The sequence below is a fragment of the Theropithecus gelada genome, chromosome 15, assembly GCF_003255815.1.
Source record: "Theropithecus gelada isolate Dixy chromosome 15, Tgel_1.0, whole genome shotgun sequence".
NCBI classification, from domain to species: Eukaryota; Metazoa; Chordata; class Mammalia; order Primates; family Cercopithecidae; genus Theropithecus; species Theropithecus gelada.
In genome coordinates this window covers 75,944,619-75,968,238 of record NC_037683.1, presented here as the reverse complement: position 1 = coordinate 75,968,238, position 23,620 = coordinate 75,944,619, and the positions used below count along the sequence as shown (strand labels likewise).

The 23,620-nt window shown below is 44.1% G+C and overlaps 1 protein-coding gene across 2 annotated transcripts in view; it reads right to left on the bottom strand.

The window, feature by feature from the left end:
• The window catches only part of ERMP1 (endoplasmic reticulum metallopeptidase 1), an 86,275-nt gene that overhangs the window by 52,338 nt on the left and 10,317 nt on the right, over nt 1-23,620 (bottom strand). The window contains exons 1-2 of one of the 2 annotated variants that reach the window (XR_003115962.1): nt 6,025-6,387; nt 4,069-4,370 (exon numbers count right to left, since the gene is read on the bottom strand). Coding sequence is in view for 1 of the 2 variants with exons in the window: in XM_025360042.1 (XP_025215827.1) it covers nt 4,069-4,370; nt 6,025-6,365 (643 nt within the window). In the remaining variant the exon portion in view is untranslated. Of the gene's footprint in view, nt 1-4,068; nt 4,371-6,024; nt 6,642-23,620 lie in introns of those variants that run through there. The other variant, XM_025360042.1, reaches the window with a different exon arrangement.

Below are 23,620 nucleotides of genomic sequence, written 5' to 3'. Positions count from 1 at the left end.
TAAATTGTCCATTCAGCTTCCCTTATTTTAATGGTTCTGGTGTGTTAGAATAGAACTACAGAAGGGTCAAATATCTTTAAAAAAGGGAAGGAAAGTTAAGAGGACAGTATCTATAAGGGCTAGGTGGTTAACTGACATCCCTTTCCATTTAGAATTAACCTTGAAATTGAAGCCACCCCCAAAATAACTCAACGCCTCTTCTACCAACGACCTGGAACCACACAGCAAACTCAAGAAGATAATTAAGGCTTTTCTGTGGATAACATTACTCCTAACTGGTATCAACTCCTGAGTCCTATATACACAGATGAGAACTTAAAAAGAAAAAAGAAGTGCTTCAGTTAGGCCATCCACTAAAAGGATTTAGGTGATAGTCTATTTCAGGGGTGTCCAATCTTTTGGCTTCCATGGGCCACATTAAGGGAAGAATTGTCTTGGGCCACATATGAAATACACTAACACTAACAATCTGATGAGTTAAAAAATAAAATAAAATAAAAATTACAAAAAAATCTCATGTTTTGAGAAACTTTATGAATTTGTATTGGGCCACATTCAAAGCTACCCAGGAGTGCAGGTTGGAAAAGCTTGGTCTATTTGATGAATGTGTGAAACACTATTTTTAACAATTTATTATTGACAGAAATTTCCTTGAGATTGTTGCTAAGGGTATTCCTATAAAATTTTAGTTAAAAGTAGGTTCTAGGGCCAGGCGCGATGGTTCACGCCTATAATCTCAGCACTTTGGGAGGCCAAGACAGGCGGATCACGAGGTCAGGAGATTGAGACCATTCTGGCTAACGTGGTGAAACCCTGTCTCTACTAACAAAGAATTAGCAAGGCGTGGTAGCAGCTGCCTGTAGTCCCAGCTACTCGGGAGGCTGAGGCAGGAGAATGGTGTGAACCGGGAGGCACAGCTTGCAGTGAGCTGAGATCGCGCCACTGCATTCCAGCCTGGGCGACGGAGCAAGACTCCACCTCAAAAATAAATAAATAAATAAATAAATAAATAAATAAATAAGTAAGTAAGTAAGTAAGTAAGTGTAGGTCGTAGGCCAGGCACAGTGGCTCCCACCTGTAATCCCAGCACTTTGGGAGGATGACGCAGAATGATCACTTAAGGAGTTCAAGACAAGCCTGGGCAACAAAGTGAGAACTTGTCTCTATTATTTAAAAAGTAATAATAAAAAGTGACAAAAATGCTGGCCTTTAATTGTTAGACTCCACATACACAATTTGCAACATTTGGCACTATGTTTGTAAAGAGTAACTGAATATGCACTCCAAAATATGTCATTTTGACATATGGATTATTTTGAGCTGAAGGCAACTGAGAAGTAGGTACTACACAAAAAAGCTCTCTGCCCTCCCCTTGTTTGCCTAAAAGCAGAATATAAATTTACCAACGTGTCCCCATTTCCCCTCTCCACCAGGAAGTACAAAGGTTGATCACAAATGACAACTGTAAACTTTTGGTGGCCTGGTGACAGCACAAAAGGAATCTATGTAACACTTTACTAACTAACCTTTATCTACCATTTATTTGCCTTCCTACAATTTGCCACCCCTCGAGACTCAAGGTCCTTTTCCTATCTTTTGTCACTTCTCTAAAAACGTATTGTTTCGCTGAAGATGCTACATAAGCCAGATTTCTAAGCCACCTCTTTGAGATTTACTCATTTTCCTTGAGTATCTCCCATGTACATGAAGTGCATGTGTTAATAAACTTCTGTTTGGTTTTTCTCTTTTTAGCTTGTCTTTTATTACAGGGGTCCACTCAGCTAAGAACTATGAAGGGTAGAGGGGAAACTGTTTTCTTTTGTCCCTACATTTCCTTCTAATTCTTATATATACAGCCTTCGTATATAATGTTCTTAAGCAACTATGGTGTTTATTTGCCCCTTCTCAGAATTTAAGCATCGTAATAGTGGGCAAAGAGTGACATTTATTACTGCTTTGAAATGGACATTAAAAAACCACTGGTGGCAGGGCACGGTGGCTCACACCTATAATCTCAGCACTTTGGGAGACTGAGGTGGGCGGATCACTTGAAGTCAGGAGTCCAAGACCGGCCTGGCCAACACGGTGAAACCCTGTCGCTGCCAAAAATACAAAAAAATCAGCCGAGTGTGGTGGCACGGCAGGAGATTCACTTGAACCCAGGAGGCAGAGGATGCAGTAAGCCAAGATTATGCCACTGTATGCCAGCCTGGCAACAGAGTAAGACTTGGCCCCCTCACCCAAAAAAAAAAAACCACTAAACCACTGGTTACCTCAGCAGCACACGAAGGCACTACTGGCTTCAAATGTGTGTATACTGATTTTTGAAAATGCAAGTTACATTACAAATGCAATTGTCAAGCTTTCTAAATATATTCTAATATGAATCATTTTATCAAGCAAATAAATTTTACTTACATTTTGTATAACTCTAGATGTTCAAATTTGGCCTGCTGTAAGTTCAAGCAATCCAGAAGTGTTAATATTACATAAGAGTTAATAGAAACTTTTAAAAAACACTTTCCATGCCAGGTACTATTTCAGTGTTTTACTTAAATTTAATCCTCCAAGCAACACTATTAGGAAAGTACTATTATTTTCTCCATTACACAGATGAGAAACTAAGAAGTTAAGCAGTTTGCAAAAGGGAATATTAATCACACTCTAATATTCTTTTTCCTTTCAAATGTAGCTGAAAGAACTGACTGGCCAGGAAATCCAGCATCTTATCCTAGATTTGTCTCTGATCAGTGATGACCAGCTAAATTTACTCCTGTGTCAAATGAGGGCGTTGAGCCAGATACCATTTCAGGTCTCATCTACCACTAAAATGTTATGCCATTGTAAATGCTATTTTCTATTCCTATTTACAATCTCTTTAACCACTGAATACAATTTTCTGAAGAATAAATATTTTAATAAATGGAAGTTCAATTTAGGGGATTCCCATTCATTTGACAAACATTTGCTGTGTCAGGCACTGTCCGAAATGCAAGTATTCTATTTTGCCAAATTATTTTCAGAGAAAGATTTACACATTAATTAGATACTTTAACAGTATGGCACCCTCAGTGGACCAAAATTCTCACTTTATAGGTCAACAGAATCTGCTAGAAGAGATATCCGCCAACCCGCAGCCCAGGACAGCTTTGAATGCAGCCCAATACAAATTTGTAAACTTTCTTAAAACATGAGGTTTTTGTTTTTGCTTTTTTTTGTTTTTGTTTTTTTTTAAAGCTCATCAGCCATCACTAGTGTATATTATGTGTGGCCTATGACAATTCTTCTTCCAGTGTGGCCCAGAGCAGCCAAAAGATTGGACACCCCTGCTCTAAAACCATGGAGCATCCCTCGAAGGCAGTGACTGTCCTTATCTGGTATCCCCAAAGCCTAGTATAACATCCAGCTGAGTAAAACACTTTTTAAGTGTCAGAACCTAACTCCAGGACACAAGGACACACACACTGTCTGGTAACACCGAGAAAACTGCTTCAGTCTACCAGAAACATTCCAAGTCTTGTCACTGGGCTGCTGGCATTAATGCCAAAAAACAGTATTAATAAAGCACTTAAGAGAAGACAGAGGCCGGGCGCGGTGGCTCAAGCCTGTAATCCCAGCACTTTGGGAGGCCGAGACGGGCGGATCACGAGGTCAGGAGATCGAGACCATCCTGGCTAACACGGTGAAACCCCGTCTCTACTAAAAAATACAAAAAACTAGCCGGGCGAGGTGGCGGGCGCCTGTAGTCCCAGCTACTCGGGAGGCTGAGGCAGGAGAATGGCGTGAACCCGGGAGGCGGAGCTTGCAGTGAGCTGAGATCCGGCCACTGCACTCCAGCCTGGGCGACAGAGCAAGACTCCGTCTCAAAAAAAAAAAAAAAAAAAAAAGAGAAGACAGAATGGTTAGATTCTAAACTAAATGATACTATCCTAATTATCCTGCTTTCCATCACAAAGAAAAAAGGTTTGCCCAAAATGGTCACCACAATTGCCCAAGTAGCTTGGGGTTATGTTAATAAAACTTTCGGGGCTGTGACAACTTCCAAATGACTAAAAAACAGGTACATACCTGGTGAGTTTGCTACTGAGTCAAAATGACAATTAGCCAAGACAGCATGCTGGGCTCCATCTCTGGGTTCCAGCTTTACCACAACATTGGTGATGTTGTCATAATAGCTTGTAAAACCTCCCAAGAAATCAATGCTAAAAGAGCCTGTGGGCCGTTGTACATCTACTGAAATCTTATGAAGCCTGTTGCTTTGCACTTCAATCAGTTTAATCTGTTCCAAAAGGTAGTGCACTGTCAGAATTTCATTTTCTGGACTTCCTGTAGTCCTGGGGCCAATGGAGGTTATGTGTTCAAGATAATCCCTGGAAGTGACCAAAAGAATAACAAAGGTTTGTAGTTAAAATTGACACTTAGCATGGATAACTTTTCCACTACACACCACTTCCTCCCCAAAAAAGCTTAGTTTTTTGACTTTCATAAAAAGGACTGCCTTTCATTATTTCAGACACCAAGTGAACATCACTTATAAAGTTCCATGATTTTATTTTTGCCTCCCACGAGGTGACCCCTTCAGTTTTCTCCACCATCCCAGTCCCAACTTCTCCCCATATCAAACCAATACAAAGACTAGGGATGTATTCAAAACGTGTGACCACTGGTCAAGCACGTGGCTCACGCCTGTAATCCCAGGACTTTAGGAGGCTGAGGCGGGTGTATTGCTTGAGCTCAGGAGTTTGAAACCAGCCTGGGCAACACAGTGAAACCCTATCTCCTCCAAAAATACAAAAAGTAGCCAGATGTAGACTACTATCCGCCTGTAGTCCCAGCTACTCAGGAGGCTAAGATGGGAGGACTGCTTGAGCCTGGGAGATGGAGCCACTGTACTCCAGCCTGGGCGACAGAGCCAGACCCTGTCTCAAAACAACAACAACAACAACAAAAAGCCGAAGACTAAGCAGGAGAGACTGTAACTTCACAGCGCACACACCTGAAGGTTATAGATCCTGGGTTAATGACTTTAAGTAGCAGAAACCAATGAGCAAATATAATCAAGAGGTTAAATAAGGGGAAAAAAAAAAAACAAACTTTTGATGGACCCAGCCCTCCGAGCTCCTCCTAGTTATTAGACTCAAGGTCTAATAACTTCAGTTCAGACCAAAACCAACTGTACCCCTAATGAAAACAAAACTTTTGTCTTTTCACTGCATTCCAAATGGGGAAAGCTGGGGGTGGGGATGGGCAGCGTTTCAGAAAGTCCTTAATAAGCTTGCAACACTTTGCATTCTAGGAAAAACTTTTTAGAATACAGTAGCTGTTGAAAACTTTACACCAGCTTAACATTTCATGAGCTGTGACACACCTGGGTTACAACATATTTGACTTAATCACCTTTCGTGGCATTCTTAAAAGTCTTAAAAAAAAAAAAAAGTCAAACCTTACACGGTCACTAATCCAAGGGGCCTAAAGACAAACTGCAGGAATCTGAGAATTTCTCAGACTGCATACCAAATTTTGACTGGGTGGTGTTCCAGAAAGAGTCCCTATAGCTTTCGGATTTGGGGGCTGTAACCCTCAGAAAGTTAGAACAGTGCACTAGCGCCTTCCAACACTCCCCGCCCCCAAAGCGAATTTATAAAACAGTCTAGGTACACAAATTTCCATTTGGAAAGCAGAAGGGCTAAGCAAGGTAAAAAGTGGAAGCTGTTCCAGAATATGGGGAGACGACTCACAACCAACCATCTGCACGAAGGGCAGACAGAGGAAAGCAGGTTCCATCTACCTGGCAATCCCAATCTGCACCGCGAGCTAAACGGGGGACAGGCAAGCCCCAAGTCCCGCCAACTCAGACCCCAGAAGAAGGAGAAGCAGGGGCCCCCCACCCCACGTGCAGCCTGGGAGGGGTCAGCGAGTCCCCGCGGTGCGGCAGTGGCGGGTGCACACAGGTGCGGTGCCCCGGGGCCTGGGCAGGAGCCACAAACTGACGCGCGGGCCGTGCCAGGCGGGAGCGGCCGGTACCTGGCTTGGAGGGCGTCGAACTCCCCGTGGTGTCCAGCGGCCCCGCGTAGCACGAGCTGCCGCAGCGAGAGCTGCACCAACGTCCGCAGCGCGAGCAGGTAGAGCGCGAGCCCCAGCGCGGCGCGCGCCTCAGACAGCCCGGTCCCTGCGCCCTGGCTCGCGCCGCCGCTACCCCCCAGGCTCCTCTTCCGCGTCCTCCCGCCGCCGCCGCCGCACCCATCCACCAGGGGCTCCTGCGCTCGGGCCTCCCTCTCCGGCGGTGGCGCGGCCGCCGGTCCGTCCCGACGCTCTCCTCCGACGCGGTGCCGCCTCACAGCCGCCGACTCAGAACCCCACTCCATGGCCACGAGCCTCAGCTGCCAGCCCAACAGCCCCAGCCCGCTACAGCCCCGGCCGCCGCCGCCGCTGCCGCAGCGCCTCCTAGTGAGCGGACGGAAACTGCAGAGGGCCAAACTTCTTCTGATTGGCCCGTCCCGCCGCGCCAAGACCCAGCTTCTTTGGCCGTTCTCGGGTGGGCACAGCTGCCGGGCCGACCCAGCAGCGGGTGGTGGATATGCCGTCTCGCGCAGGGCTTTTCCAGCCCTCTGTAGGACGGAGATTGCCAACTGGAAAGACACCTAAAAACCCAAAACGAGAAAAATGAGAGATCGCTTTTGAAAGAACACACAAGGCTCTTACGGTGCACCAGGCAGATGAAAAAAGCAATGGCCTGGCTTTCATAAGGAAGGAATTATTAGAACATCAGGCTCCAGCAAAGTGGGTTCCTGGCTCTTAAAATTAGAAATAAGACTACGCAGAGGAGGCCCGGCCTATTGCTTTCACATGCGTAATCTAATCAGCTCTTCATAACTCAGCAACTTAATCTGTGCTATTACTGTCTCCATTTAACAAATAAAGAAAAATAATGGCTATTATTTATTGAATACCTGCTATGAGCTAAGCACTAGGCCAAGTCCTTTAACACATTATCTCATTTAATTATCTTTAACAACACTTAAAAGGAAATATTTTTGTTCCCATCTAATACCTGAGAAACGTAGAGATAACAGATGAAGAATGTAAATCTAATTTCATGGGCTCCCAAAACAGCATTCTATTCCACTACTATATTAGCACTCTGCAAGTGAAGGTTCTGAAAAGCTATTCTTCCCTTGACCACTCCTTGAGGCAGTTAAGCAGCAGAGCCTTGGTTTCAGTACAGATCCTAGTGATTATCTAGTCTTCTTCCCGCTTGCTGGTACCATGAGCCTCTCTGTTCCAAGGTTTTTTGTCCCCAGCTTGGAGTTGCTACATTAGCATGAGCATTAACCTAGAGACCAACTGGGAGAGCACACTGCCGGATTTTGACTTAGCTCATATGTCAGATTTCATACAATGCCCTATGGGCCTGCTCCTGCCCACCTCTCAGGCTCCTCTGACACCAGAATTCTTATTTCCAGCTCTCCAGCCACACTGGCCTCTTTCAAAGACTTTCTACGCACATCTTTCCTTCTACAATGAGATCTTCTCACATGCCGTTTGAATTACCTGGAGTGTTCTTCCCTCTCCTCATTGTCTTTTTAACTCCTAATTATCCTTTAAATCTCAGATTAAGTAGTACTTCCTCAAGCGAGAATCTCATTTAATTTAGCTTGCTTCTCTATTTGTAGGCTCTCACAGCACCATGTATGCATGTGATTATTTCATATCTCCCTCATTAGACTGTAAGCTCCACAAAGGCAGGAATCAGATCTGGTTTTACTCACCATTTTATTCCTTGCTCTTAACACAAAGCATGACACATAGTATGTAGTCAATAGATATTTCTTGAGTGAATGGAAAAATGAAAATATAACACTTTTGTGGCAGCAGCATAATTTTAGCTCTATAAGATCCCTTTCAGTCTGTAAGCACTATGAGACTAAAGACAGTGTCTATCTTATTTAATCATCACTGTATCCATAGTGCTTAGCTCTGGATAAGAGCCTAGCCCATGGTCATAAATATATATATATATATTTTTTTTTTTTTTAAAGAACACACACACATATATATATATACACACATACACACACACACACATATCTGACAATATCCCATGGTACCATAATAGGGAAATGCCTGGCTGTTGGGGACGGGTAGATCTGAGTTCCTGGATCTGGTACCTTTAGTATACATGGCATTATTCAAGTTACAATCTCACAGAGTCCACCTGTATTTTTCTGTGGTAATGCAGATGATACCTACCTTAAGGGGCTTCAGTGAGGATTAGATAGATAGATAGATAGATAGATAGATAGATAGATAGATAGATAGATAGATAGATAGATAGATAGATGTGTGTGTGTGTCTGAAAGATCCTCACATAAGATTCTCATTAAAAACTATTTTTCAGAGTTTTCCTTCTCATGCAATTCTTTGTAGATTAGATTAAAAGCTGCTTTCCTATCGTGATAATCATAGAGCTCTAGGTGGTGGAAGTTAAGTTACAGTTGAGTTCCTGAAAGGCCGTTTTTCTTTAGACTTGTATAGTCTACGGTATTCACATTTGAATATTTTTAGCTACCAGTTGTTGGATATCCACTTGTGTCAGATACTGATGAAGGTGGAGAAACAGAGAAAAGAACAAATCGATGTTTCTACCTTCAGAGAACTTATATTCTAACAGAGACAATAAGCGCGCGCGCGCGCGCGTGTGTGTGTGTGTGTGTGTGTGTGTGTGTGTGTGTAAAATGTCAGAGAGTTAAGTGCCATAAAGAAAAATAAAGCAGAGAAATTGAGAGTGACAGAACCTGCTGTTTTATTAGGGTGATCAGAGATGGTCTCATAGTCTCTCTGAGAAGATGACATTTGAGGTGACCTGAATGAAGTGAGGAACAGGGCCACATATGCCTGCGGAGAGAATGTTCCAGCAGAGGAAAGTGGGCTGGGATGTTCAGAGGCAACACTGAATAAGGCATGCACTAAAGCAGACTGAGCCAGGAGCCCTGGTAGATGTGAGGTGACAGAAGTGGGTAGGAGCCAGTGCAAGGAGGGCCTCCTGGCCCCAGTGAGGACTTCGGGGTGGTTTTGAGCAGTGAAAGGTCATGCTCCAGGTGATGTTTTATAAGACCACTCAGAGTCTCCGTCCCAGGCAGAGCAGCTCAGTGACTCCATCTAGAACACATAGGCTAATAAAAGACTTTGATAATGCCTAGCCTTTGAAGTGTTCAGTTGTTCTACAATTTTATTTGTGTTGAAAGTAGACCACAGTGAATTGGAAAATACGCTCTAGTTCTCACATATCAAACCCCTGATAAGGATGAGGGATAGATAAATGTGAAAGGTTTTGGCTGCCCCATCTGGTGAGCTATTGATCGTGGGGTTGAGTCAACTCATCTGGCTTGGCAGGCAATTATACTTTTTCGTGTCTCCCTTTATGACAAAGTAAGAGCCAAACTGACTGACAGACATAGAGATGTCCCATGTCCCTTCCGTCTTGCCATCTTTTTAGTATTTCCTAGTAGTTTGGCCAAGGTAAATGGAAGAACATATAAGTTGTCAGGATTCAGGTGAACTGCCAGTTTCTGTCTTCCCCACAAGTCATTCCATAGCCAATTTGCCACAGAAGAAAACCATAGCCTATGCACTTTCTTCCTTGGAAGAGAGGCTACCAGTGCATCTGGTGAAGTTCTCTGAGGCTCAGGCTAGCAGAAGGATGCCTTTTACATGATGTTACAGTGACATTCAAATCAGGTGAGGTACCAAGCCAAGAGGTGAGAAGTGAGCCAAAAGCAGTTGTCAAAAGCTGACAGGCAGAGCAAGTCAAAAGATTACAAAACCAAGTGCAAGGATTCCAAATGTGGAAGAGTTTATGGGTAAATGTAGCCAGGTGCTGTTGCGGACAGCTTGGTTTTCTGTGTTCACTGAGGTGGTATAAGAGTGAACCAGCTTTGTTTAAAGGTTCAGGGTACACCATTAGTTTTTTAGAGTTTTTGTTTGTTTGTTTGTTTAGATCCCTTAAGGCTAAAGCTTGGGCCTCAGGGTGCTGTTGGACAATTGATTTTTCCAATTTTGAAGCGCTGAAATGGAACATTCAGGAACTGGTGACAATGGTCAGCTCCAGGGATCACCTCCAGCAAGCCAGGAAACCTGGGAGCTGGCAGTGCTGGCAAGAAAGGGCATTCCAAAAGGCACATGGGCCTGATCTGTAAATCTCCAGAGCTTTTCTACCCCCATGAGCTTAACTGGCCTTGGAGCCTAGGGAGCCCCTTGGAGCCTTGGAGCCCCTCAAATTCTGGGCTGGTCCCTTTTGTTCGCTAGGTCCCTGTAGCTAGGTGGGCACAGAGAAGTTAGAGAACAAGTCTGGTTGCACTGCTAGCTAGGTGGGCACAGAGAAGTTAGAGAACAAGTCTGGTTGCACTGCTAGCTGAAGCCACTATGTCAGGTTACCTTTTTTCCATGGCTTAGTAGAAAAGAGATTCTCTGATTTTGGAATAATCTATATTCATCTTAAAAGCCTTTCAGAAACAAATGGGGTTGAGATAATTGGTTATTTTCTGTTTTTTTAGAGATAGGGTCTAACTATGTTGCCTAGGCTGGACTTGAACTCCTGACCTCAAGCAATTCTCCTGCCTTAGCCTCCCAAGTAGCTGGTGCTATAGGTGTGCCACTGCACCTGGCCAATTGGTTCTTTTGGGGAAAAAAATCAAATTAGAATCTCATACCATATTACACACCCACCCACATACATACACAATATTCAAGTAGAATTCAGAATCAAATATCAACAACTTTTTAACTAGTACAAAAATAAGATGAATGTAATTAAATATTTATAATAATTAAGATGCAAAAGTACAAGGACTCTTTAATCAAAAGACAAATGGAAGATACCATAAAGGGAAAAATCACATATTGGCTACACAAAATTGAAAACTTCTATACATCAAAAACAGTCACCAAAAAGATGAAAAGTCAAATGACAAATGGAGGACATAATTTTCAAAAAAATTTTTTTTAAAAGGGGATAATATATATTATATACATTATTCTCTCTCACTCTCTCTTCGTGTGTGTGTGTATACACTATATATATAGGTGTGTGTGTGTACATGCATGTGTGCACAAAAATCAGTAAGAAAAATATCAATGCCTCAATAGAAAAATACATAAACCATTCACTTTTAGTAGCAAAGGAATGCATGTGAAAATGTGTACCATTTTTATCACATTGAAAAAGCATTTTTTTCACTGGGCGCAGTAGCTCAGCCTGTAATCCCAGCACTTTGGGAGGCTGAGACAGGCAGATAACTTGAGGCCAGGAATTCGAGAGCAGCCTGGGAAACATGGTAAAACCCCATCTCTACTAAAAATATTAGCTGAGCATGGTGGCATACACCTGTACTCGGGAGGCTGAGGTGGGAGGCAAGAAAGGGCATTCCAAAAGGCACATAGGCCAGGACTTGCAGTGAGCCAAGGTCATGCACTGCCCTCCAGCCTGGATTACAGAACGAGACTGATCTCCAAAAAAAAGGAAAAAAGCTATTTTTTTTAAATTATAATATGCACTGCTGGCAAACATTTAATTTCTAGGCATTTTTATGTGATGCTGGAGGAATATATTTTGAGAAGACCTTTCTGGAAAGCAATTGTGTAAGATGTACCAGGAGCCTTAAAAGAATTCACAGGTAGGGTGCAGTGACTCATGCCTACAACTCCAGCACTTTGGGAGGTCGAGGTGGGTGAATCGCTTGAGTCCAGGTGTTTGAGACCAGCCTGGGCAACACAGCAAGACCCCATCTCTACAAAAAATACCAAAAAAAATTAGCTGGGTGTGGTGGTGCACATCTATACTCCCATCTACTAGGGAGACTGAGGTGAGAGGATCGCTTGAGTCCAGGAGGTCAAGGCTGCCATAGCGCCACTGCACTCCAGCCTGGGCGACAGGGCAAGAGCCTGTCTCAAGAAAAAAAAAGAAGAATTCATGGTTTTTGACGTAGTAATTTCACATGTAGGCATCTATCAAAGGTGTGATTTCAAAAAATGCAAAAGGATGCTCATCTATAAAAATCAAATATATGGAAATGACTTAACCATATAAAAATAAAAGTTAAATAAATTATAGTACATTCAGAGTTCGGAACGTCATATAGTATTAAACACAACATTACAAAAGTCTCTTTAATAACATGGGGGAAATGCTCACATTATAAATACTAAGAGAAATTTAAAAAAATAAAGATACAAAATGGAAATAGATAAGAATATACTAGTGAATCGTAAATAAATGAAAGGAAAGAACACTGAAGCAATAACAGTGGTTTTCTCTGGGTGATTTTCCCCCTCTATTCATTTCTCTGTTTTCCACCATCTCTGCCATGAGTTCAGTGTTCCCTTTAAGAGCCATGAGTCTGGTGTCAGTCTCCAGCAACCTTGTGCCTAGGAAGGCACTTGTCTGTAGATCACCATCATTTTAAGCCTTAGGAAGGCAGTTTATAAATTGATTCCAACATGGATGTGATCCAGGAGGGGAATGCAATGTCAAAAAGCTGATCTCCAGCCTGTGTTCCTCAAGCACATTCCTAGACTAAAAAGTTTAGGGTCAAGATTCAGTAATTAATCAATTGCTAAACCAATTTAAAAAAAACTTGAGAGAATTTTCACTTAATCATTGTTCTTTAAATTCAGCCTGTGACCTGGGAGAAGAACTGGTGCATATACTTTTTAATGGCTTTGGACTTTGAATTTCCTTTTCCCTCCTTCATAGCACATTCCTCATACCATAGGAGAAGAACCCATGAACCCGGAAGTCTCTAGGGATTTATTTGAGGGTCACACACCCAGGGCTCTGTTTGACTTTCTTCACTGGGCTGCACGGGCAGGTGAGTTAGAACACAGGAGGTGACTCAGCAGTTTAGGAACGAGAGTCACTGACTCATGTGAATTTGCTCCATGCTGAAACTCGATTGCTTTAGTGTACTAAAACATTAATGAGAGTTTACATTGCCAGAGCTCAGCACATCTAGGTGTGCGCACCTGGAGACCCCCAGCTCTTCCTGAACCCCCCCCTAAGTAGCTATCTCCTCCTGCAGACCCCAGAAGCCCTCTTGCAGGCTGTGTCCTGGAACGGTTTCACTTGGCCTTCGGGCTGCATGACCTTCTTCAGGTCTTTACTGGCCTGAAATAGCCTCTGCAGCTGCTGCTTTCCAAGATGCCCAAAGGAGAAAAGAGACAACAATGGATCTTGTAGGAAAATGGCAAATAACTCTCAAAGTGTGGTCTGAGGACCATGTAATATGAGAATCATGTGGGGACTTGCTAAAAAAAATCATCTTCCTGTGTCCTACCCACCTACTTGGTACATTAGCAATCCATAGCAGAAAATCTAGGCCGGGTGCAGTGGTTCACCCCTGTAATCTCAGCACTTTGGGAGGCCAAGGTGGGCGGATCACTTGAGGTCAGGAGTTTATGACCAGCCTGGCCAGCATAGTGAAACCCCGTCTCTACTAAAAATACAAAAATTAGCCAGGCATGGTGGCACATGCCTGTAATTCCAGCTACTCAAGAGGCTGAGGCAGGAGAATCACTCGAACCTGGGAGGCAGAGGTTGCAGCGAGCTGTGATCGTGCCACTGCATTCCAGCCTGGGTGACAGAGTGAGACTTTGTCAAAAAAGAAAGAAAGAGAGAGAGAGGAGAGAGAAAGGAAGGAAGGGAGGAAGGAAGGAAGGAGGAAGAGTTTACTGCATCCAACTCTTTAGAGGTAGGATCCTGTAATCTGTGATTCCTACATAAGCTAAAATGGTAAGCTATGCCATAGCCAAGGGTTCACATGTCCAAGAGGGATGTAGGCCAACTGTGATGATCCTGGGCCAGATCACCCCTTCTGCAGCTTTATGAATGTCAGATCTGCATTGCCATCTTCTCCCTCCCTGCCCATGCCTACTGCCCCTCCCCGGCCGCCAGGACCGGAAGGACTGTGTAGCACCTTGCCACACCACACTGGAAAACAGGGATGCAAGAGGCTGTACGATGCCGCAGTTCAGAGCATGGGTGTTGCGCTGAAAGCACTCCAGTATTTACTTCTCTACCTCTAACCTGCGGTGTATCCTCCAATCAATGACTTAATTTTGTTATGCCTGTTTCTTCATCTGAGAAGTGGGGTTAATAAGGTTGTCGTGAGGCCCTAGATCAGGAGACCTGTGTCAGCTGTTGCTATTATTCTGTGGTTGGAACCTTCATTTGCATGGCATTAAAACCTTCATTTGCATGGCATTATAGAGGCCAATCACTCCTCTGCTCTGTAGCTGGCTAGGTGGATGAAAGGCAATAGAAAATGCTTGGCCAAGTTCTTTCATAGCAACCTAATTTAAAGTTGATGAAAGGCAACTTGTGACATGAGCCCGAGGCGAACTTGATTTATATTTTACTTAAAGGGCAACTTTTTAATTGTTAAGTGTTACTGTTCTGCTCTCCCTACCCCTAGGAATGTAACATTCATACCCTTGCAGGTATGTACCTCTTTATTAGTTCCTTCTTGGTGAAAGGTGGTGTAAAAAAACCTGTTATCCTTTCTCAAGTCTTTAGTTCCCCTTGGTACATTAGTCATCCATAAGCAGAAAGCCAGAAGTACCAAGAATAGGTTATTCTAAAAAAATTATAAAAACTTGTTCACAATATGATTCAGCTATAAAAAGGAATGAAGTACTGATACATACTACAATGGGATGAGCCTTGAAAACATTGTGCTAAGTGGAAGACACCAGACACAACAGGTCACATATTATCTGATTCCACTCATTTAAAATATCCAGAATAGGTAACTCCATAGAGGCAGAACACAGGTTGGTGGTTACCATGGACAAGGCAGACAGGAGAATGGAATCAACTGCTTAAAAGGTATGGGGTTTCCTTTCGGGGTGAAGAAAATGTTTTGGGGCCAGGTGTGGTGGCTCACGCCTGTAATCCCAACACTTTGGGAGGCTGAGGCCGGTAGGTCACTTGAGGTCAGGAGTTGGAGACCAGCCTGGCCAACACAGTGAAATCTGTCTCCACTAAAAGACACAAAAAATTAGCTGGGCATCGTGGCACGTGCTTGTAATCCCAGCTACTCAGGAGGCTGATGCACAAGAATCACCTGAATCCAGGAAGCAGAGGCTGCAGTGAGCCAAGATTGTGCCACTATATATCCAAAATTAGTTCCTTCAGGTGGGTTCTTGGTCTCACTGACTTCAAGAATGAAGCCCTGGACCCTCGTGGTGAGTGTTATAGTTCTTAAAGATGGTGTGTCCGGAGTTTCTTCCTTGTGGTGGGTTTGTGGTCTCGCTTGACTTCAGGAGTGAAGCCACAGACCTTCGCAGTGAGTGCTACAGCTCTTAAGGGTGGTGCATCTGGAGTTGTGTGTTCTTCCCGGTGAGTTCCTGGTCTCACTGACTTCAGGAGTGAAGCTGCAAACACAGACCTTCACAGTGAGCGTTACAGCTTAAAAAGGTAGTGCAGACCCCTCATAAACGTAGTGCTGACCCAAAAAGTGAGCAGCAGCAAGATGCATTGCGAAAAGCGAAAGAACAAGGCTTTCAAAGTGCGGAAGCTGACCCAAGCAGGTTGCAGCTGCTGGCTCGGGAGGCCAGCTTTTAATCCCTTACTTGGCCCTGCCCACGTCCTGCTGATTGATCCATTTTACAGAGCGCTGATTGGTCCATTTTACAGAGTGCTGATTGGTCCGTTTTTACAGAGTACTGATTGGTGCGTTTACAAACCTTCAGCTAGACAGAGCGCTGATTGGTGTGTTTACAATTCTTCAACTAGGCAGAAAAGTTCTCCAAGTCCCCACCACACCCAGAAGCCCAGCCGGCTTCACCTCTCAACTGCACTCCAGCCTGGGTGACAGACAGAATGAGACTCTGTCTCAAAAAAAAAAAGGAAAGAAAAGAGAAAAAAGAAAATGTTTTGGAACTAGATAGCTGTGGTTTGCACAACATTGTAAAGTACTAAGTGCCACTAAGTTGTTCACTTTTAAAACAAGTTTATATTATGTAAATTTCACCTCAATCAGAAACAAACATTAATTGTATATTATTCGCAGCTGACTGTAGCAAGTAGCCTATAAAAAGAAGTCTTAATTCCAGAGACAAATGCCTTTCCAAGTTCACTTTTAGTAAGCCATTTGCTACTCTGTTGCTGTTATAAATTGTGATGACAATAATAAGTGCCTTGGATTTCAGTAGTCTCTTACTTCCAAGCAATTCAAAGTACTAAATCAGGATTTCTGATCTCCATTTTTTAAAGAAAATCAATAAACAGATCTGTAGCAGAGATGCTGATTCTTTAGAAAAGGCTAAGGAAATTGCTTAATTCATAGCCTAAAGTTTTAAAAGCTGTTTCCCTCTCAGATTCCTTCATGATTCTAATAGCCAGAGATAAGGCTAATCTTTAAGAAGCTTCACAAAGTTGGGAGCCCAAATTAAGAGATTCAGATACAAAAAGCCAAGTGACAAATCAACTTGTTATTCAAAAGTGCTATTATGTCAGCAAGGTAATTGGGACTCATTTAGGGAACAGAACAGAGTATTTACAAACCATTTCCTGACGTGGGCAGATAAGGAGATAGAATAAAACAAGTCAGGTTAAGGTTAGGAGTGGTAAGGACTGGTGTGAACTATAACCCTGGCTCCACCTAAATCAGTAACAGTAACCATAGCTCTGCGGAATTTGGGCTCAGCACAGCCAAATCTGCTATTTTTTAAAGAAATGACAGAAACTCAGATATTTATGTGAAACCTTCTGCTCTGTTAATGTTGGAAACAAATTTAAAAAGAGAAGACCATTTTGTGTGCCAACGAAAACAGTTGTGTAAACTGGATTCCACCCACCGGCTGCCAGTTTGAAACCTCTGAGCCCTCACCTTTAAGCCCTCAAGGACATACCTGCTTAAAGATAAAATATTTCCCTGAGCAGGGATCAGGTTATTTGTGGGATTCTTATCTCCTGATTTGGAGGAAAGTTTACAGTGCTAGAATATATCAGATGTAGCTAGCTAGCCAAGTCTCTTTCTTCTCTCCTTCTTAGTTGAGAGGTCAGTCTTGTCAAATGTCCCCCTCCCCGCTTGTAGCCACTGCTCTGTTTATTTTGTAGGAACAGTGAATAAGTAGCAGAATGCTTTCTTAAGTTTTCGCTGATGCAGAGCTGAAGATCTCTGCTACAACAAATGTTCTGAAACGGATTCTTCTCTCTCATCCCCATCCCCTACCAAGGACAGTGTTGAACACATTGGGGTTGTAAAACTCAAAGTCAGAGTTATAGCCCTCCTAGATTTTAGACCAACCCTGGGGATATGCAGCTGTATTTACTCTTCTTGTGTGTCCTGGTGGGAGGAAGGATGGGAAGAGCAGTGCATCCTGGAACCGTGGCTATGGAAAATAACCAGCACTCCTCTACCCGCTGGCCAATACTGGCACAGACTTAATTTGAGGGGTAATCTTCTGTGAAGTATGATGGGATTTCCGGGAGAAGAATCTCAGTCAGACCTACAATCAAACATACATTTCCTTACCAGTGGTAAGGAAAAAAATCTTTCCTCTTAAAATTAGACACCCCATCCTGGAAAACACTAACTTCCTACATCCTGATACTTCCTTCCTGCAGCCTTCCAGCTCTTTCTGCCCAGACTCAGATATAAGTGGCCAAGTAGCCACAAGCTGCCTAGCAGAGGAGTATTTTTTTTTTTTTTTTTTTTTGAGACGGAGTCTCGCTCTGTCGCCCAGGCTGGAGTGCAGTGGCCAGATCTCAGATCACTGCAAGCTCCGCCTCCTGGGTCCACGCCATTCTCCTGCCTCAGCCTCCTGAGTAGCTGGGACTACAGGAGCCGGCCACCATGCCTGGCTAGTTTTTTGTATTTTTTAGTAGAGATGGGGTTTCACCGTGTTAGCCAGGATGGTCTCGATCTCCTGACCTCGCGATCCGCCCGTCTCGGCCTCCCAAAGTGCTGGGATTACAGGCTTGAGCCACCGTGCCCGGCCTTTTTTTTTTTTTTTTTAAAGACAGAGTCTTGCTCTGTCACCCCAGACTGGAGTGCAGTGATGCGATTTCAGTTCACTGCAACCTCTGTCTCCCAGGTTCAAGTGATTCTTGTGCCTTAGCCTCCCGAGTAGCTCTGATTATAGGCATCTACCACCATGCCTGGCTAATTTTTCTATTTTTAGTAGAGATGGTGTTTTGCCATGTTTCCAGGCTGGTCTCAAACCCCTGGGCTCAAGTGATCTGTCCTGCTTGGCCTCCCAAAGGGCTGGGATTATAGGCGTGAGCCACCACGCCTGGTCCTAGCAGAGACGATGACAGTCAATCTTCGTGAGAGCTAAAGAGAAACTTCTGCTGTCACCTTTGCAGAGACCTGTCAAAGAGCCACTTGGTCAGAAGAGCAGGAACTCCTCTGGAAGAAGCCTGGGCATACTTCCTGCACCCCTCCTCATCCCCTTTTTGTTTATGTATGGGTGGATTTTTCAACTTTATCAGCCTTGCAGGAAACCATAAATATATTTCCAGTTGACAGTCATGTTTTCTGATTGTGAACCTCAGGTCTTCCAAAGTCACCATCTGCTACAGAAACAAAAGTCAACAAATATCACATTCTTCCCAACTGGTCTACCATAAATTATGGCTGCTTTTGAGCATGTCAGCCTTGTGGTTTTCTTCAGAGGGCAGGATGTGTCCTGGCCCCACTGGTGGTTTAGCTTGGTTTCCTGCCAAGGCGGACAGGGGAAAATGTCCCCCTACCCCCGCCGGCTCTTCCGGGGCAGTATAGGGCCTTTGAAACTTAAACTTGCATTTGCCGAGCCTAAAACTTGAATCATTGTGTTTTATTTGTTTTTGTTTGCATCAGGAAACTTCCAGTGTTTTTTTGTTGTGGTGGTGGTGGTGGTTTAATTTTTTTATAAATCATTGTTTCTTCTTAAACTTTTAATGCCCCTGAACTGTGACTCTGAGAGGACTTGACAAATTACCTGTGCTCTTTTTTTTTTTTTTTTTTTCAAGACAGAGTCTCGCGCTGTCACCCAGGCTGGAGTGCAGTAGTCGGATCTTGGCTCACTGCAAGCTCCGCCTCCCGGGTTTACGCCATTCTCCTGCCTCAGCCTCCCGAGTAGCTGGGACTACAGGTGCCCGCCACCACTCCCGGCTAGTTTTTTTTTGTATTTTTTAGTAGAGACAGGGTTTCACCGTGTTAGCCAGGATGGTCTTGATCTCCTGACCTTGTGATCCGCCCGTCTCGGCCTCCCAAAGTGCTGGGATTACAGGCTTGAGCCACCGCGCCCGGCCTACCTGTGCTCTTAAAAGGAAGTTTCTTGTCAGGTGTTTTTGCTTGTGCATATAATCCCAGCTACTTGGGAGGCCAAGGCAGGAGGACCACTTGAAACCAGGAGTTCAAGACCAGCCTGGGCAACATAGAAAGACCCCATTTCAAAATAATAATAATATTAAAAGTAACTTTCTTAAAGTTTGAGGCAGTGGGGAGGAGGATGAAGAGCGAGAGAGAGAGTAAGTTATTCAAGTTATCTTCTCTCTTTCTCTCACAAAACTAACTCCTGATTGATTGATTGATCGATTGATTATCAGGAGTTCTTCCAGCCTGTGGATTAATTGCACTCCACCTCATCACTCCCTTCCATTTGTTGCCAGTGTCTTTTGTTATTTCTGCCACAGATTCTCTAGTGAAGAAAAGTAAACACTCAAATTTGTTCTCCTTGATTACACCAAGGAGAGGTTGTAGGGTGCCCTCTTAGAGCAGACAGTGGAGTCAGCTGTTGCCTCAGGAGAGCACGCCTTGCTGAGGGCTCTTTGGGTATTTTTGTGAGGAGACTGAGGAGAACTGAATAGGCCTGAGGAGTACTTTGGAGGCCACAGAACCATGGACAGGTGTAAGGGGAAGTTCCAGGAGGGAGGAAATTAGTGTAACTGTTGTTCAGGCCTCAGAGTGTTTGGATCTGGGAGAAGGGCAAAGAAGCTGCTTTGGAGTGTCAGGCAGGCCCTGATGGGCAAATGTGGACGGTCAGTGCTTCTTGAACTTGTTTGTGCTTAGGTACCACCTGGGGATTTGGGTCTGGAGGGATGGGGTGGGGTGAATTCTGCTCCCCTAACATACTCCCTGCTCATGCTTGTGCTGTGCTTTACCTCACTAGGTAACCACACGTTGTGAAGCAAGATGGTAGAATATTCTGGGAGCTAGGGACAGCTTAAAGGTGAGGCCAGGGGCAGGGCCAGGGACGGCAAGCAAAAGCAGCTTGCATCCATATCACCATTAAGGCAACAGATGGACAGTCTTACCGGAAGACTGCCAAAAGTAGAGCAAGACCCCTCTCCCGCCACTCACCCAGTGGCCCACAGATCTGCACTCAAATCCTGGCTCTGCTACTAATTTGCTATGTGACCTTAAGGAAGTCATTTCATTCCTCTAAGCCTCAGTTTCCTCATCTGTAAAAACAGAGATATTAAAACCTCCCTTGGCCATTTCACAGGGTTACCCTGAAAATTAAATGAAATAAGTATGGGGAAACTGTTTGTAGCTGCCAAAGTACTTTGCAATGGAACCTGTGATTATGTCAGATAGATTCCTCTTGAGAACCTTGCATGGTTTCACTCATGTATATGTGATTATCACATCTAACTACATTTCCCAAAGGATTGGGCAAGCACTTACTCCCGTGGGTGTGAAGGGGAAGAGTTCATATTTATTTCACCATGCTTCAAAGCCTTTGCAACTGGTCCATAGCTCAGGTACTTTGCTATCCCTTTGGTTCAACATTAATCACTTGTTTTATGGGGTGGTTATTCCTCTCTGATAGGATGGAGGACTTGTTTGTGTTTATGGACATTTCCCTGTTCTATTGGAGTTATATCACATTCCACCTTGACCTGGGCAGAATAGTTGATTTTCCTGTTCAGCATGGAACTGGAGGCCCTTTAATTAGGAAATTCTGAATGGGTATGCTGCAGAGATGCATGGCAAACAGAGACTGTTTCCTTCAAGTTTCCCACAGCGGTACAACGGCCTCCCGCCACCAGATTCAGTATATTCTCTCCTGCATCCTCTCAGCACCAATGCTCAGCAGCCCATAGGCAGCCCTCAGCTACAAAGAATGCCCAGGGGATGGAGGGAAGAGATGCCGGTAAATTGAATTTGCTGTTTAACTCACTGTTAGATCTAGAAAATATGGGCTTTGTTTTTTTCAATTCTTATAATTACTCAATGTTTTTTGAAGATTAGAATTTTGCATCTATGTTATCAACTCAAATATCATCACTGATTGTGATGCTCGATGTGAATGACTACAAACAGGCCCAGCTTCATTCTGTTGCCCAGGCTGTAGTGCAGTCTGCTCCTCTGCCTCCTGGGCCCAAACGATCCTCCTGACTCAGCCCCCCAAGTAGCCAGGACCACAGGGGCATGTCACCACACCCAGCTAATTTTTGTATTTTTAGTAGAGAAGGAGCTTCACTGTGTTGCCCAGGCTGGTCTTGAACTCCTGAGCTCAAGTGATCACCCGCCTTAGCCTCCCAAAGTGCTGGGATTACAGACATTAGCTACTGCATCCGACTCCCAGATGGCTTTTTCACTAAAACCTCAATTTTGTTCCTTCTCTTAGGAATAACATGTATTGAGTGTGTGCCATGTACCAGGCAGGCACTATTTACCTTATTTATTCCTCAACAAAACAAAACAAAATCGGCCGGGCGCAGTAGCTCATGCCTGTAATCCCAGCACTTTGGGAGGCCGAGGGGGTCGGATCACGAGATCAGGAGTTTGAGACCATCCTGGCTAACATGGTGAAACCCCGTCTGTATTAAAAATACAAAAAAGTAGCCAGGTGTGGTGGCAGGTGCCTGTAGTCCCAGCTACTTGGGAGGCTGAGGCCGCAGAATGGCATGAACCCGGGAGGCAGAGCTTGCAGTGAGTCAAGATGGCACCACTGCACTCCAGCCGGGGAAACAGAGCGAGACTCCATCTCAAAAAAAAAAAAAAAAAAAAAAAAAAAAAAAAATCAAAAAAAGCAAAACAAAACAAACCCCATAAGATGGGTTTATTATTATCCTGGTTTTATCAATGAAAAACTGAGGCTCAGAGAAAGGATATCATTTGCTGAAGGTCACACAGACAGTAAATGCTGAGGTGGGGTCTGAAGATGAGTCTGTGTGGGAGGCAGAAAAACAGCCCCCCAAGATGTCCACATCCTAATCCATAGGACCTGCAAATGTATTCCTTTACTTGGCAAAAGGGACTTTCAAATGTGATTAATTTAAAAACCTTGAGATGGGGAGATTATCCCAGATTATCTGGGTGGGCCCAATGTAAACACATGGATCTTTATGAAGGAAAGCGGGAAGTAGGAGAGGAAGAAAAGGAGACAAGATAATGGAAGAGGAGGTCGGAGTGGCCACCAGATGCAGACAGCCTCCTGCAGCTGGAAAAAGCAGGGACGTGGATTTGCCCCTAGAACCCTCAGAACAAACACAGCTCTGCTGAGCCATTTTAGACTTCTGAACTCCAGAACTCAGATAATACATTTGTATTGTTTTAGGTCCCTAAGTTTTCAACGATTTCTTAGAGCAGCCATAGGAAGCTAATACACATCTGGATACAAGGAGTGGCAGAAAGAAAACAAGTCTCCGTGATTTTGTCAATAATTCATTTATAGGTCGTTGCTAGCCATTTGTGGTTCTCTACAAGGATTTAGGGAACTAATTATTTTTTTTAATGTTCAGAGCTTAAATGCTTACCACTGAGTTAAATGACCTGTCTCTACCTCCACCCTGAAAAATGCCTCTTGTTTGAAGGTAGTTTGTAGCTAGAATTTGGGTTTCATAGGGACTGCAACATAAAGAGTGCAAAGTTTATTTCTGCTGGAAATTATGAGGCTAGTTGAATATCACCTTTCTAAAAGAGTGAGTGGGTGAGGACTGGTTCACAGGGGTGTTGGTTTGAGTGCAGGTGGGTACTTGAAAGAGGAGGGACCTATGTGGCTTACTATGGTTAGATGAGGGTTCTGACCTAGCTGAGGAAACCAAGTGGAGAAGCCACTTGGTGCTTTAGTTTCAGTTAGTTTGATTTTTTCACTATTTTTTTTATTTTTTATTTTTTTAGATGGAGCCTCGCTCTGTCGCCAGGCTGGAGTGCAGTGGCACTATCTTGGCTCACTGCTATCTCTGCCTCCTGGGTTCAAGAGAGTCTCCTGTCTGGGCCTCCCGAGTAGCTGGGACTACAGGCATGTGTCACCACGCGCAGCTAATTTTTGTATTTTTAGTAGAGACAGGGTTTCACCATGTTGGCCAGGAGGGTCTCAATCTCTTGACCTCATGATCTTCCCAACTTGGCCTCCCAAAGTGCTGGGATTACAGGCGTTAGCCACTGCGCCTAGCCCAGTTAGTTTGATTTGTACAGCCTGTGGGGGAGAGAGGGGATCTTAGAGATACTAATCTAACACCCTCATTTTACAGATGAGCAACCTGGTCCCGGGGAGAACTGACTTAGCCAAAGCAAACAGGAGGTCTTGGCCAGGACTAGAGCCCGAACCCAGTCCCAGCTCCTTGCCATGCCCACTTCCCTCATCTCTCTTCCCACACCACTTGGTGTGGTTCTATGTACATTAA